This window comes from Benincasa hispida, chromosome 9 (genome assembly GCF_027475165.1).
Source record: "Benincasa hispida cultivar pf3 chromosome 9, pf3_genome.v1.1, whole genome shotgun sequence".
Lineage (NCBI taxonomy): Eukaryota > Viridiplantae > Streptophyta > Magnoliopsida > Cucurbitales > Cucurbitaceae > Benincasa > Benincasa hispida.
The window spans coordinates 71,967,690-71,983,297 of NC_143486.1; the positions used below are offsets into that span (position 1 = coordinate 71,967,690).

A 15,608-nucleotide genomic window follows, 5' to 3' on the forward strand; every position below is an offset into this window, starting at 1 on the left:
CATAGTCTAATGTGAAAAAAGGTTTGAGAAAAGAAAAGCTAAAATGAGAAATAAAGAAATTAACTACCAAAAATGGGGCAGTTTTTTTTTTGTCCCCTTTAGCAGCCACAAGTCAGGACAGTTATTATGGTTGAGAAGAGTGCTTAATTAATAAAACATAGATCCCTCATCCCTTCAACTATCCACCTTCAATACATATTAAAAAAAAATTAAAATCATTATTCTTTTATTTTGTTATAATGATATTGCATCTAAAACAATTCACAGAATCAAAGCAACTTTAAACTTAATAAAATTTTCATAATATTTGGTTCAATAATGGGTGTATAAACACCTTTTAGTAGATGAAATAATTTTAACTAGTTAAATTATATTCAGATTCATTCATAATATAAGATATTAATTAATATATTATATATTTTCATTACAAAATATAAGTTTCAAGATAGTATTAATTTTTCATTGACATGTTCATATTTTCATCGAAATTTTCACATTTTCTTGAATTCGACATCGACATAAGAGGTGAATCGATGTTTTCATTATATCATAGAAAAATCATGAAATATAAAAAATAAATAACAAAATATCATTAATGTAAATATAATATAAATAATAGACATGTTATTTTGTTTTAAAAAAAAACATAAGAGGTTTATTTATTTATTTTAGTTTAGTTTAAGTTTTTATAATTTTTCAGAAATAAGACTTCACCTTTTCATCGATATTTTTATCTGCATTTTCATAAAATTAAGATATCGATATTTTTGTCGACGTCGACATTTTGAACCTTGATTTCAACTACTAAAGTTTTGTAAGGAAAAAAACAAACTTTATATTAAGTTTATTGTTTAGATCATAAATATTAATGACAATATAGAAAGCGTTCTTGAGATTAAAATTAATAGGCATTTCTTCAAATGGTCAATAAATTAAGAGGTAGAAAATCAAATTAGAATTGTTATTGGTGTTTATCTACTAAGTTATACTTACATTTACTGTGGGTAGTGATATTATTTTTACTATAATAAATTTGGCTATGTTATTAAGTTTAATTATTATTCATCATATTTATTACTTTGAAATAACTTATATATTAGAAATATACATGAATTAAATAAAGGACTTGTATATTATATAAATAAGAAATAGAGGACTTGTATAAGACGATAAATTATTATATTGTATTATAAAATTATTATCATATTTGGAAAAAAAATTAAATATAAAGTTTAATTACATAGAATTTTGCTAAAAAATTATACTAGATTTTGAGACTCTTACTTTACATTCTAGAGTGATCAAAATTGTAAATTAATTTTTGAAAAAGAAGTATCTAAATTTTTATTTTGGGTTAAATAGTTTTTAACATATTCAGTATTTCTTTAAAATTTATGAACATATCAATCACAATTTTTAATTGGGTCTAAAAGATCAATAATTTTTTTTTACAAAAACATTAAATAGGTTAAAAATTTAAAAACATCTTAATTGAACTTCTAGAAACAACTTATTGAGCATTTTGAAAGTTCAAGAACTAATTAAATACAAATTAAAAATTTAAACATCTATTTAATAGGATCGTTCAAGTTCAAGAGACTTAAACTTACCATTTAACTTTTCTCCGAATATTTAAAGTACTACAAACAAGAAAAAAAGAGAGAAAACAAAATAATAGAAATTTGGTTAAAAAAACATTTTTGATCCCAATAAAACTAAAATTTAGTCATTGTTCGTCCATGTTCATAGACTAAACACCAGTATATTAACAAATTGATTATTGTATGTTTGTAGATAAATTATAACAATTTACCCATCATGAAATATATTATTAAAACTAATTGAGATTGTTTGTCTATGTAGATCGAAAATTGATTAGAAACCAAATATTCTATAAAGAATGAACCATTACACAATAAAATTTTATATTTAATTTTAATGGGAGTTTTTCGTAGTATAATAGTGTAAGAAAATTTTATATTTAATTTTAATGAGAGTTTTTCGTAGTATAATAGTGTAGGAGATTTGTGTATAATAGTGTAGGAGATTCAAACCACAAACTTTTTGGTCGCTAATACATATTTGAAACGCACTTAAAACGTGTGTTATTTGCCCTTAATTTAGGATATTTTATAATATAATTTTGTTAGATCTTATGTGTTTGTTAGTGGATTTTAGGTTTATGTTCAAGAGAAGATTCAATACTAGAAAGAGCCTAAAAATGTCCAAATAAGTCAAACTCGAGCCATACATTGAAAGCTGGAAAGAAAAGAGGAAAACAAAACATGAAGTAGTTGAAAATAGGGTAGTGTCGCACTTAGCGCAGCTGTACTGACCCTCGACACTTTTTCCCGAGAGGTAAGGGAATTATGTTGCACCGTTGTGCTCATCAGAGTGCAGCACTACACTTTGGTAGACACAGGCAAAGCTTGTGTTATCCAAGAGCGTCGTGGTGCCAGGTTATTTTTGAAAAAAAAAAATCTCCACTTTTGAAAGATCTTGCCTATTTAACCTAGGTTTTTTGGCCAGCTACCACATTAAGAGTTTTTAATCCCTAGAGAGATGGTTTTGAATAGAATATGAAGTTGCCATGATGTCGAAGTGACGGGAGATCATGGAAGGATCAAGTTTATCAAGGAGACGCGACTAGAACACTGGATAACTCTTCTTTTCCCTTATGTACCTTAGTTTATTTTTTGTATTATGGCATTCTAACGTTGGTCCTGTCTATAGAAGTCATGTTAGGTTAAACTTGTCATAGTTTTAAGGTAGATGAATTTTTAAGGTTAGTTATGTTGAACACTTTGCTTCTTGAATGTTAATTTGCATTTAGGTTTTCTAGCATGATCATTGTTAATGTTTTTGAATGTGTGTTTGAATGACTCTACGATTGAAATCTTGCTTTGACGAGTAGGCTTTCAATTAGCTTATGCATGGTAGACTATTATTTGAACACCCAGAGAGTAGTCAAATAACGGTAGAGATTATTGAAGAAGTTTCTTAATGCTTTGCTTAATTATCTAGTTTCAATCAACTAGTAATTAAGTAAAAGAAAATGTTGTTTTCAAATATTCAATCCGGATAAAAGACTTCTAGATCTAGATGTTGCGTTAATTACTTCAAGAGTTAAAGTAATTGTGTTTAATAATATCTTTGATAAAATATATTCTCTAAAACGTCTCTTAGATTAGTTTAATTTGATTTTATCAAAGTCGGTCCTCTAAATAAACCTGGAAGAATCTTTGAATAACTAAAAGATTAATAATATAGTTTAACCAAGACCATTTTAAACTATATTATTATTCGACGCGTGCGCTTGCGCGTATCAATACTGAATATTAGTTGAAATTTGCTCTCTTTTAACTTTTATGATATATATTAAGGCAAATTGTATAAAGTACTCTTGATGGTAATTACAATTATACCCTCAAACTTTTAATTGTAAAAACTGAGCCCTCACATTTGAAGGTTCAAGTTCTAAGTCAAAATTTAACACTTGTATACGTTTGAGAGCTCAATTTTTACCATTGAAAGTTTAAGAATGTAACTGCAAGTAGCATCGAACTTTAAGGATAGTTTTTGCAATGGCCCTACATATATATATATATTAAGTGTGGGTGTGTGTATATATATATATATATATATATATATTTAAAGGGGGAAAAAAGGTTAGGAGTAATATGTTAAGGAAAATAGAAAAGAGAAAAAAGAAAAAAAAGAAAGGAAAAGAAAAGACCTGGAGGGAGAGAGGCAAGAAGGGTTGGGTGGGGAGGGGATTGGGACCCACTCACTGAACTTTGGTTTTTCGCTGCAATTCTTTCAACTAAGTTTTTTTTTTTTCGTTCAGGTCAGAGCTTCTTCATACTTCATTCATACAATCTTCTTCTTCTTCTTCTTCATCTTCATCTTCTTCTAAACCCCATCTTCTCTTTCCATTTACATGCTTCTAATCTTCTTTCTTTCTTCTTCATTCACCCTCTTTCTTCTTCTTCTTCTTCTTCTTCTTCTTCTTCAATCAATTCCCTTTCCAACTTCCCCTTTTCTTCATCCACTTTACTGATCTCCATCATTTTACTTCCAATTTCCTACTTCCAACTTCACCCCACATCCCCAATTGCGCTTAACCGACGAGGGTTTCCTCTATTTCCTACTCACTTGCAATTCCCGTCTCTTCCCGTTCTCCTTTCAGGTAGGTGGTTTTCTTTTTGTGTTTTTGTGTTTTTTTCTTTTGTCTTTTTCCAATTCCGAGTTAGGGCTTTGATTTCTCGCGATCATCAATACGACTTTCTCAGCTCGATTTTTCTCTTTTCTCTTTCTGGGGTTTAGTGATTTTAGTTCCTTTGATCTCTAGGGTTTTGGTTTTCGGAGTATAGATCTGGGTTTGCATTCTTATGCTTGTTGGCTCTGTTGTTGATTGAGGAATCCTTCCAAATTAAATGTTACTTAGTCATTGCTGGAATTATGATTTCAGGCTGCTCTACACCCGCAATTTTTCTGCTTGGTGCACGTATTATGTATGTATGTGTGTGTATATATATTCCCCCAAATGGTGCGGCCTTTTAGACTTGATTTGTTCTGAATGACGTGGAAGTATAAATTCTGGGGGATTTTGTATTGGTACAATACCAGAATTCAGCTTCAATTGGAGTGACTGGGGGTTTGGAGCTACAGTTTATAGTGTATGAACCCAACCGGCCTCTGGAGAAATGCAACCTCAGCACAGCTCCAGAATTGATTTAGGTGACTTGAAAGCTCAGATAGTTAAAAAACTTGGAAATGACAGGTCCAAGCGGTACTTCTTTTACTTGAGCAGATTCTTGGGTCAGAAGCTGAGCAAGGTTGAATTTGATAAGGTGTGTGTTCGTGTGCTTGGGAGGGAGAATATTCAGCTCCACAATCAATTGATAAGGTCAATCTTGAAGAATGCATGTGTAGCCAAGACCCCACCATCAATAAATGCTTCAGGACATGCACAATCTGTCCTACAACCTTCAAACATCTCGCCTTGCAGGGATGATGGCCCTGAACAAACTGGATCTGCCTTTCCAAATCAGAATCAGAGTATACCAATTTGGTCAAATGGAGTTCTTCCAGTATCCCCACGGAAGGGTAGATCTGTCTTACGTGGAAAGTTTAGGGATAGGCCAAGTCCGCTTGGTCCAAATGGAAAAATCACATGTCTTTCGTATCAATCAACTGGTACTGAAGATAGCAACAGCAAAGTTATTACAGAGAATGGTAATGTAACCATGTGTGACTATCAGAGACCAGTACAGCATCTCCAAGCAGTAGCTGAGCTACCTGAAAATGACATAGATGGAGCAGTTCACCGGCCATCAGAAAAACCGAGGATACATCCAACGGAAGCAGCTATTCTTGAAGAAGGAGAGGAGGTGGAACAGTCAGATCCCTTAAGCTTCCTGCGAGGTCCTCTACTTCCACCTCTTGGTATTCCATTTTGTTCAGCTAGTGTAGGTGGGGCACGCAAGGCCTTGCCAGTCAACAGTAGTGGCAGTAGTGATTTTCTGAGTTGTTATGACAGTATTGGATTATCTGATTCAGGGACAGTGAGAAAACGCATGGAGCAAATTGCAACTGCACAAGGGCTTGAAGGTGTTTCTATGGAATGTCCTAACATCCTGAATAATACTCTGGATGTGTACCTGAAGCAATTGATAAAGTCTTGCCTTGAGTTGGTGAGAGCAAGGTCTACATTTGAACATACGGGGCATCCGATCCAGAAGCAACAGAATCAAGGGAAGGTTGTAAATGATATGTGGCCTACTAACCACCTACGTGTACAGAACAGCAATGGGAGATCTGAAGTTTTGCAGGAAAAGAGTTTAGAATGCTCAGTGTCCTTGCTTGATTTCAAAGTTGCTATGGAGCTCAATCCAAAGCAGCTTGGGGAAGATTGGCCTTTGTTGTTGGAGAAAATTTGTATGCGTGCCTTTGAGGAATAAGCAGTTGCAAAGGTTTTATTTATTCTACAGCCATCCAAGGCTGGTCTGTTCTGATCCTTAGGGCTTTAAATTTTCCTGGGATGGATGTCTTCCCCTTCTTCCCTTCTTTCTGGGGTATACTTGATCGCTCCCGTTTGGTTCAGGCTCCAAGTTTCCATGCTAAAATATTGTAACATCATTGCCTGCTCCATTGAGGAAGTTGAATTAACTCAACTAAGAAGGGGGGAGCTTTCAGCCAGAATGCCCATAAAAGGTTGTTCTGTTGCATTTTTAGCATTCTTCTTGGCTCCATTTGCCACTACCATGTAACTTAGCTTTTCATGTAACTTATTTTTGAGAGAATCAAAAAAGTTTTGCAGGGATACTGTCATTTTGCTTGTCAGTAAAATATTTTCTTCATTTTTAGCTGAATATGTAGAGTCATATTATGAAGTAAACTTCGAAGTAACAATTGCTGAGTACAATATGAACTTCAGAATCTGTAATGCACAAGGGAAGGAATTTATGAAGCAATCAAGGTGAAGTGGCGAAGTCCATATCAATATGACAGTATCTTTCCTTCTTTACATATCATGTCACAAGCTTTATTTTGACTCCCATAATTGAGGTTTTTTTGGGTTTTTTATTATATAATAACAATATTTTTTTTTCTGGCAGATGCAAGGTTTGTTTCGGGGAAAAAAATTAACTAGGGATAGTTGAGAATTAAGATAATATGTCTGCTAAGAGCCAATTTACTCTGTTACTGATTACATGTATTCTACTTCTGTCAACACAATTGAATATACATTATTTATATGATGTTGATTAAGAAAAAAGAAAGCCTTAATCTTCTTTCTTTGGCTTGGGATTACTTGAACATACTTTCGAGCTTTGAGGAGTGTCTCTCATCTAATTTCTATTATCCTGCTGAATGATCCAAGATTTGGTATAATATGTTGAAAACTTGGTTATTCTGGGCTTAGTGATAACTACAGTCTTTGTTCCTTGCTGTTCATACCAACAGTAGCATTGCTTACTATAAAGGTATGCAGAATTCTTTGAAAAATTTGATATTGACCAGCTGTGCTATCCCTGTTCTGCTTTATCCTGTTTCTTAATTCCCATTGATATGCAGTGTTGGCTTTTGGTTTTCAGGATGATCATGTTGCTTTGTGCAGCAAGAATTCTGGTTTCATTTTACTCATTCAGTATGCCTAGACTTTCTGCTTCATTTAAGTTGATATCTGATGTTAATGTCTCTTGTTTTGTTTGTGGGCTAGAGGAAGCTTTTTGATAGTTGAAAGGGATCATAGTCTCTTACCATAAAAATGGTTGCATGCACCGCAACACCAACTATGAGGAACCCACCAGTCCACATGTGATGATGTGTGAACAATGAAAGTTGTGTACCATAGTTATTAGCTAAGCAAATCTAATGTTTATATACCTGTATGCGCTCTTTAAATTTAAGACTTTAATGCATCAAGGAGCCACTCAAATGATGTAGAAATCACAGTATCATAGCACTTAAAAGAAGGAAAAAATGGTCTTTTTTTTCTCGGGGTTCAACAGCTGTGGGGTAGGAGATCGATCCATCGATCTTTGAAATGGTATTTGATGCCTATATGTATGAGCTATGTACACAGTAGAATATCTGTCTTGGATATGGATGTGCTTCTAATTGTATAGGGTTTGTATATGCCCCAAGTATTCTATTCCTGTAATTAAGTGTAAACCAATGGCTGTGTAGAAGATGGAGATTGTTTTGTTCATTTTCCAAAATGAGCCTAATTTGGGTGAGTATAATTTATTGCATTGGATTGGCAGGAGCCCTATGTAATGATCTTTTTCTGATGGCTTCACTCTTGTTGGTTCAAACCTTCCCTACTGTTTGGTTCATGGACTTTTGGCTATTATTATCATTGGAAGGATTTTATTTAATTAGCACATTTCCAATTTTCAGAAGTTGAAGGCACTTTTCTTTTTTTAAATCATTTTGAAGGTTAATGGTTTAATCCTCCATTTCTGCCATTGTTGAACTCAGCTCATTTCTATGCTAATATTTAATCATTTTGCCCATATGTGCTCTTCTTTGCTCAACTTTGTACATCTCTGTGTGGCATCAGACTGTTCTAAAGTATGGATGTACAATTTATCTATCATTTTTTTAGCAAGTGTATGAGCAAATCATCGACTTTTGAGATGTAGTGATTGGCTTTTGAGATGATTGAGATGTAATGTGTGTCTTGTCACTAAATTTAGATCGATAATTTATCGTATTTGTGACAGAACCGAAAATGTTTTGAAAGTTCGGGTACTCTTTAGATTCTTGTTGTAAACCAACTTTTATTTTCATGAAAGTAGATGGATTTGACCATTAAACATGTCAAAAAGAGCTTAGTGCCTCCAGTTAACTACTGAGCCTAATTTTTTTCCTGGAAAAATAATCCATGGAAATCGCATTCAAAATGGAATAATCTTTAAATGGTTTCGTATAATATAACCTCAAAAAACGACCCATATAAACCAATTTTGTTTAAATCGACATGGAAGACCAAACTCATTAGAGATTAGAAATCAAGGTATAAAATAAAATCAGTTTACAACAAATTAACTAGATTAGTTTAAACTACAATAATTGAATTAATTTATATAAATGATAAAATCATTGATTTCCAATCAGAACTTCTGGACAATTTTCATTCACAAATCAATAGAGAGTTGAGATCAACTGCTTGGGTCTGTTGGTGAATGGGGATGAAACAGATGTAATTGTACACAGAAACATTATCAAGTGGAAACTATCTGATGTTAAAATTTGATTTGGTTTTATATCTTTATTTAAAAGGGTGAGAAGCTGCTGCTGATGATTTGCAAATGGGACACCAATTCTTCAACCTCAACCACTGTTGAATGCATACTACATGATACTTGTGCGCACATTGCAGTTTCCCAACTTCATCTCCAGTCACGTATTCTTCCTGCAAAAAGGGTTTTTTTGGGGTGGGGCAGAGAGATATAGATTATCACTGGCATACCAAAAAAAATCTATCCAAGTTTCAATGAGAGAAATCATCCTGCAAAAAAGGATGGAAAAGATGACTTTCTAGGTATGTTATATTACTAATAATCTCGCCCAAGTTGGTAGATTAAGACATAATGTTGAGGTGAAAATCAATGACCTGAAAACAAGGTGATTGACTGGTTGTTCAAGTGAAGATTCAAGAAAATAGAGAACAGAGCAATAACTTGAATTCCTTACACCTTGAATATGTGCATATGTTGCCTAGGTTATTCTCAAATCCAAAATGAAATTTGGTTTGCTTCATCAGTTTTCTAAGTCATTTTCACATTTGTTCTCTATCAATCTAGACACTAAATCGGTCTTCCTAGTGTTATAATCAACCAAATGAATAACAGTAAAGGAAGTTCCAACCTGACAAATACAGCATTTGACATCGCTCAAATCCTCGACCGAACCCGTGGCTGTTCCTCCTTTAGGTTTGGACTGATAGATGCTTCTGTTAAGGCATTCTGTCAGTGCTTCTTCAGACAGTGCTGTGCTTACTGTCCCCATTCTCTCTTCTAAATCCAAAAGTTGCTGTTTAACAACAGGAGACAGAAAAGAGGTGAAGACTACTGCAGAGGAGTATTCAGCAAAACCATTATATATCATAAGTGCAGATTGCAGATGTATTCCAACCAATTTTTGCTTTCAAAAAGTGCTAACCTCATATGTCATGTTATCAATGTCAAGCCTCATGTCTCGGTGCTGATCATAGATGTTCAGGCTATTGAGCAACATTGTCGTCTCAAGAAGAAGGGCTTGCTGCAAGACAAAAATGAAGGCGTGTCAACAGCTCTTATCTTTCTATCTCTTTTTCTTAGTGAGATGACAAAAATGACTGAAAGGAAGCTAAAGACTACATGCCTCATAAGTTAGCTCCTCCTCCTGTTCGATTCTCTCCAACGCCAATAGTACCTGTAAATTGTATAAAAATTAAGTGACAACTCTTTCTCGGAACCATAAAATTGAGATGAAGAGTACGTCAAATACCTCAGCAATTCCATCAACATTGTGGCATCTATAACTGTTTGCATTTGTTGAAGGGCTTGAGATACCAACTTCTGCAGGAGTAGCTTGTCCAATGTCACGTAGACTTTGACTATAGCCTTCTGGTTCAGGGTAAGTCGTCCGGTGCCTAGAGTGCGATTCTGAAGATAACTGAAGTGAAGTAGAAGCATTTGAGGAACTGGAGACATTAGTCTGAGGCGTCCATGAAATTGTCGCTAGTGGATCCTGCAACGACAAATTATCACTAATGGCCTGGTAAGAATGCCTTGCCCCACTACATACACTCGTCAAACTCTGAGTCCCATGTGATGAAAGAATATTTTGTCTGTGAAACACATTTCGACCAGGTCTTTGATCAGAAATAGAGATCCCATGCCGATAGATACACTTCTGTCCTCGAGAAGTTCCACTCACCTTCTTTCCTCTAGAACTGGAACTATTCTCACCATCATATGACATCTTCTTTGTTACATTCATCCTTCTCACAAGGTTTGGCTCCAACAAAGATCTATCTGCTTCAGATACTGAATCACATGCGAGGTTTCTCGAATTGAACCTACTGGAACCACCAGTTGATGTCTGGCAAAGACTTGTAGGCTGCAATGAAGCATGAGTATCTTCATTGTCCACTTCATATCTTTGAATAGAGTTTCTCCTAGATTTATTGTTGGAGTTCATACTGCAGCTTCCCATTTCCATCAACATGGCATCAGCAGGCACCGAACTTTCAGATTTTGCATGATGCCCTGTATGGAACAATCCAGGAGGTGAAATGAATTCCAGTTCTTCCAACTCATCATGAATGCTATCATTTGCAGATGAATCTAATTCAAGCTTAGATGATTGCTTTCCAAAAGGCTCTGGATAAGATTTCCTGAGATTTCTGATTGCAGAGGAACTCCTTGAGGAACTTCCAACAACTTCTTTACCACTTGAGCTGCGGAATGGTCTTTTTGAGCTGGATTTATTTGAACAGCCAACTTGTGTACCACTACTCGAGCATATCCTACCAGTGCAGCCAAATCGGTTACCATATTGATTACTTTGATCTCGGTGCTTCATGTTATCCCTCAAGACTACACCAGGTCCCTTCCTAGAAAGGATTCCCACATTAACTCTTTTACTGGAATACCCATCCATCAGAAACTCTCTGCAGTCTATAAACCAATCTGCACCAATTAAGGAACATATGGGGAGTTACTATGAGTGTTAAAAACGTACAATTCGACCTTTTCTTTTCTTTTTGATAAGAAATATTTCATTGATAAAGAAAAACCTTCAATTAGACCAATGGTCAGTCATCAGTGTCCCTATCAAATACCTAGCACAAGAATCTGGATAACAAATACAAGGACTATGAAAAACAGACTAGACTACAGTGAAGATACCAAATGTAGAGATAAGAGAAAAAAGCAGCCTATGAAAGTCGCAAATTCACATCCAAAAAGCTTTATGGAAAATATGAATAATACCTGAAATATCTTCAGCGCTGAACCACCACTGTTAATCTCAACTTGAAGATGACGTGCTTTTGCTTTTGCACTTGATCAAATCTGCACTCATGATTACATTTATATATTAGAACCCTTTCGGCTAATCGTGGTCTTACTCCCTGACTCAAGGAAAAGTAACCAGTGATTACCCGAGGTTAGTATCACTAGTCATGCAGTTCTGAAGAAGCTTTTCTTTGTCTTCCTTCTTTCCTTTTCGTTTTTCTGTTCAATGATATCGACTCAGCCTAGAAAATGAGTTGAACTTTTTTTATGTTAAACAAACATAAACAAGATGGACAAGATAGAGTACTAAGGTCCAAAAGCATGCTAAATACGCGTATGATCATGATTAATTGAACCTGAGAAAATCAATATTAAAATAGGTCCTACTGTGCTTGTGTCACAATCTAGAACTGCAGGCTTTGGGAATTATTGAGTCAGAAAGAATGATTAGCTAATTAACAAGAAGACATTGTATATAACAGTATAAAGTGGATATTGGATGATACTCAAAAGAAGATGAACAAAAAAATACTACAAAAAGAAGGGGAAAAAAAGGGAGAAACCCCAGAATCATTTAGGACAACTAAGTGAAAGGGACGTACAATTGAATACCTCAGATACAAAATTACGGAAATGCCTACAAACAATAATGCACAGAAAAGGAACCGAATATCCGATCTTCAAAGAACATTTCTGAAAAACAATACCATTAAAAGAATAGAGCAAAAGAATCCAAAGGGCATATGCAATAATCCGTCCTTGTAGAAGGTGGATCTCAATGTATTTTTTCTAATGATCGATTGCTTTCTACAAAATGTTCCTGTTCCAAAGCTAAGGACCTGAACAGCAATCCGATTACAATGCATCTCAATCAACTAAAATGGAAGAGTGGGAAAAAGTTAAAATGAACAAACCAAACAAAAGGAAATAGCCAAAATCCGAATAGACACCCAAAGAAAAAAGAAAGAAAAACATTCAGATCTTTTGTAGTTGCCTCCTTAAAGAAAATGAAGAAAAAGCAGAACAGAATTCATCATAAAGACACCAAAGAACTTCACAAAAGTCGAAAAGCTTTAGAAACTCGACCTGATTGAATGCGTAGAAGGAAAAAAAAAAGTACAGAAGAATGGCAATACCGAACTTCAATTCTACCGCGTCTTCACCACCTTGTGGGAAAAATTGTGGAGGAAAAGAAGAACGAATGATGAACTTTTTGAAAGCGCCGTTCTTCAGTTTCTCTTTGGAGCAAAAATGGCGGTGAAAGAGAGAACGAAAGAGAAAGAAGATCGATATACTGAGAGATTCGTTTCTTAGAAGCTCAACTGAAGACTCTCAACAATGGTGCCGTTCAGAAGCAGCAAGAACAAAGAAATGGCGGCTTCTGCGATATCGGCCGTTGGATCGGAGTGTTCTGTACGGTTGATGATCGACGGCTGAGGAACGTTCTAAAGTTTCAGCCCATCATTTCCTACAACGGTGTCAGTCAGTGCCCTGACTGAATTATTGTATTGTAAGAATTTAAAGAGGTGTAAGCAATAGAAAAATAGAAAGGCTAAATTATATATTAAAAATATAATAATTAAAAAAAAGTGTCAAAAATAATTTCGAGCTTTCTAGAGATTTTAAACAAAAAAATTGTTCAAAAACAATTTGATAGCTAGTTTTGGATGTAAATTGTTGGTATATTGTTTCATAAATACTTTGAACTTAAAAAAAAAGTTCAAAAATATCCTTATTGTTCATGTATCAATAGAAATTATTAATAACTCGTTACAAAAATATGTCTCAACTTTTAAAAGTTATATCTGTATCTTAAACTAAAAATAAATCAATAAATAAAAATATTGTTACTGTTTATCTACACTTCATCACCTTCTTCGGCAGTTTCTTCTCTCTTCCCTACTTCAATATATGACCTAACACTTCCCCACATGCGTGTGCACACACATACAAATACAAAGAGAATGAGAATAATAGAAGCACCAAGAAAACCTTAAGACTTAAATTATTTAACAATATTGTATGTTAGTATTTAATACGTTAATAGCCAAATACATTTATATATTTAGCTTTATCAATTTGGTAATTTTTTAGGTGAGGTTTTGATTTTAAAATATTGTGAGATTATAAGATTTTATGTTTTAACTTGAAATTTTGGTTTATATTTTGTTGTGAGTGAATATATATATAAAAGAAAAAAATATATATTATATAAATTATTTTAATATTGATACTTTTCAAATTCAAGAAAACTTCAAACAAAATGATCAGTATGAACAATTTAAACTTTTTTATAAGCTTAGGAGTATTAACGTAATTTTCAAAGTTTTAATGAATATTTTTAACTGAATATTAAGAGTTTGTGTTCATCTATTAACACCAAGGGTAATTTTTAAGTTTAAGGATGTTTTTAAAACTTTAAAAAGTCCATAGATATTTGTAAAATAAAGCACTAATGAAACTAACGGTAAATGTATTTTTAATTTTTTTTTTTTAAAGTTTAATGATACCTTTGAAATTTTTAGGAGTTCAAAGGTATTTTTGACCAAAATTAAAAAGTTTAGAGATATTTAGTATAATTTAGTGAAAGAAAATGTTTTTGTCAGCATTGGGGGCAGAAGCGTCATTCTGACCCCTCTTTAATGGGCCCTCACTCGCAGCGGCCCATTTAGTGAGTGGTATAGTTTGGTAAGCGACTATGGCTATCGCAGTAGTGGGCCCGGTTTCGCTATCCGCGTGGGCCATATTTCTTTTCGCTTCCTCTTTACGTATCGTTCATAAAATTATTCATTCTTGCTAATTAAAAATTATATCACATAAATTTTAATTTAAAAAGAATTTTTATATAAAAATAAAAAACTAGTTTATTATTAAACTTATGTAGTGGAAGTTTGGATTTTTAAAAACATAAAACTTATTCGAAAAGAGATTTAGTGAAAAAAGCAAAACATAAACTATAAACTCAATATTCGTCGTGTCAATTTAGGTCAAACATAACCAATTATACCATACTTTGTTTCCATTTTAAAGCATTTATAATACATTAATTTGTGGAGTGGTGATGGTCCAATTAAGCATGATTTATATTACCTAATATATGGAGAGAGAAAGGGTTAGAAGATGAAATGTTGGCAATAAATTTCTCAAAACACAATTATCTTCTGCCAGTCTTTGTGGAAAGTGATGTCCAATTAAAACACCAAGCTTTAACTCAAGATTGAGGTTTAAGCTACTTTCAATTTTGGTAGTTATCCCATTAGTCTCACCTAATCTCTCACATTGTCACCCATATCCTATGAATTTCAATTTTTTTTTTTTTATCATAGGCACGGGTTCGGTTTGACTCGATTTAAGCAAAAAATCAGAACGGAACCGGTTAATTGGTGACAAAAACATAGTAACCAAAACCAAACCAAACTCCTTGAGAATCTGCACTGACTGAGCCGCTTAGGCCGGCAAATTGGTCAGTTCGACTATCGATTTGCCGAATTACGTGATGTTGGAGAAAGGGATGGCAACATCTTTTATCTGAAATTAAAACAAAATCCAGAGCTCCCCTGAATTCGAACGTGCGACCTCGTGTATCAAAGCACTTACCCATCAATCTGCCCAAAATAACCTTAGAGCAGTTTCAGTCGGTTCAAGTGGTTTTTTCGATTTTGCCTTGCACCCCTAATATTTCATAGAAGAGATATTTTAATACTGCCTTGATGAAGCCATTTCTTTGAAATTTGTGACCAAAAAAGTTGCAAAGTTTCAGAAATCTGTGTTTTGCTCTCTTGGATTGGCTTGTATGCCTCATTAAATTTGAAAGTTTCAGTTGGTGGGGCAACCACCAACATTTATTGGCTGTGAATAATGTGGCCTGCACTGCAAGTGGACTTAAACCTGCCAAAGCAAATGCAAGACTAAATAGAAAGCATTTTCAAACCCAAAAAAAAAAGTGATGAAAATGCCACCACGCCAAAAACAGGGTTTAGTTCTTGCGTTTGGTAGAAGATGGTTAGGCATGAGATAAGTAGCAAGATCCTGTAAATATAAACCGTCAAACCGAGATCGAGTTTATCAAAACCTAACGACCATTGTGATGAG

At 34.0% G+C, this 15,608-nt stretch overlaps 2 protein-coding genes across 15 annotated transcripts; one reads left to right on the plus strand and one right to left on the minus strand.

The window, feature by feature from the left end:
- The first annotated feature begins 3,672 nt into the window (after nt 1-3,672).
- On the plus strand, nt 3,673-6,529 carry LOC120086522 (uncharacterized). Of its 4 annotated transcripts, XM_039043221.2 has the most exons (3): nt 3,817-4,189; nt 4,472-5,427; nt 5,563-6,529. In XM_039043221.2, exons 2-3 carry the CDS (start codon nt 4,707-4,709, stop codon nt 5,961-5,963), a joined length of 1,122 nt encoding a protein of 373 aa, XP_038899149.1. In that variant the 5' UTR covers nt 3,817-4,189; nt 4,472-4,706; the 3' UTR covers nt 5,964-6,529. The 4 variants fall into 4 exon arrangements, with proteins under 4 accessions (XP_038899147.1, XP_038899149.1, XP_038899148.1 ...); XM_039043219.2 differs by having other exon boundaries at nt 3,673-4,189; nt 4,472-6,529; XM_039043220.2 differs by having other exon boundaries at nt 3,846-4,189; nt 4,352-6,529.
- A 2,088-nt stretch (nt 6,530-8,617) lies between these two features.
- On the minus strand, nt 8,618-13,050 carry LOC120085870 (uncharacterized). 11 transcript variants are annotated; one of them, XM_090318170.1, is made up of 9 exons: nt 12,653-13,009; nt 11,663-11,758; nt 11,493-11,573; nt 11,297-11,354; nt 10,003-11,189; nt 9,877-9,927; nt 9,676-9,774; nt 9,382-9,546; nt 8,618-8,926 (listed from the first exon to the last, which is right to left on the minus strand). In XM_090318170.1, the coding sequence occupies exons 5-9, from the start codon at nt 11,158-11,160 to the stop codon at nt 8,783-8,785; spliced, it is 1,617 nt and encodes a 538-aa protein (XP_090174296.1). In that variant the 5' UTR covers nt 11,161-11,189; nt 11,297-11,354; nt 11,493-11,573; nt 11,663-11,758; nt 12,653-13,009; the 3' UTR covers nt 8,618-8,782. The 11 variants fall into 11 exon arrangements, with proteins under 11 accessions (XP_090174296.1, XP_090174297.1, XP_090174292.1 ...); XM_090318171.1 differs by having other exon boundaries at nt 12,658-12,866; XM_090318166.1 differs by lacking the exon at nt 11,297-11,354 and adding an exon at nt 12,224-12,355 and having other exon boundaries at nt 12,603-12,856.
- Between the last annotated feature and the right edge of the window lie 2,558 nt (nt 13,051-15,608).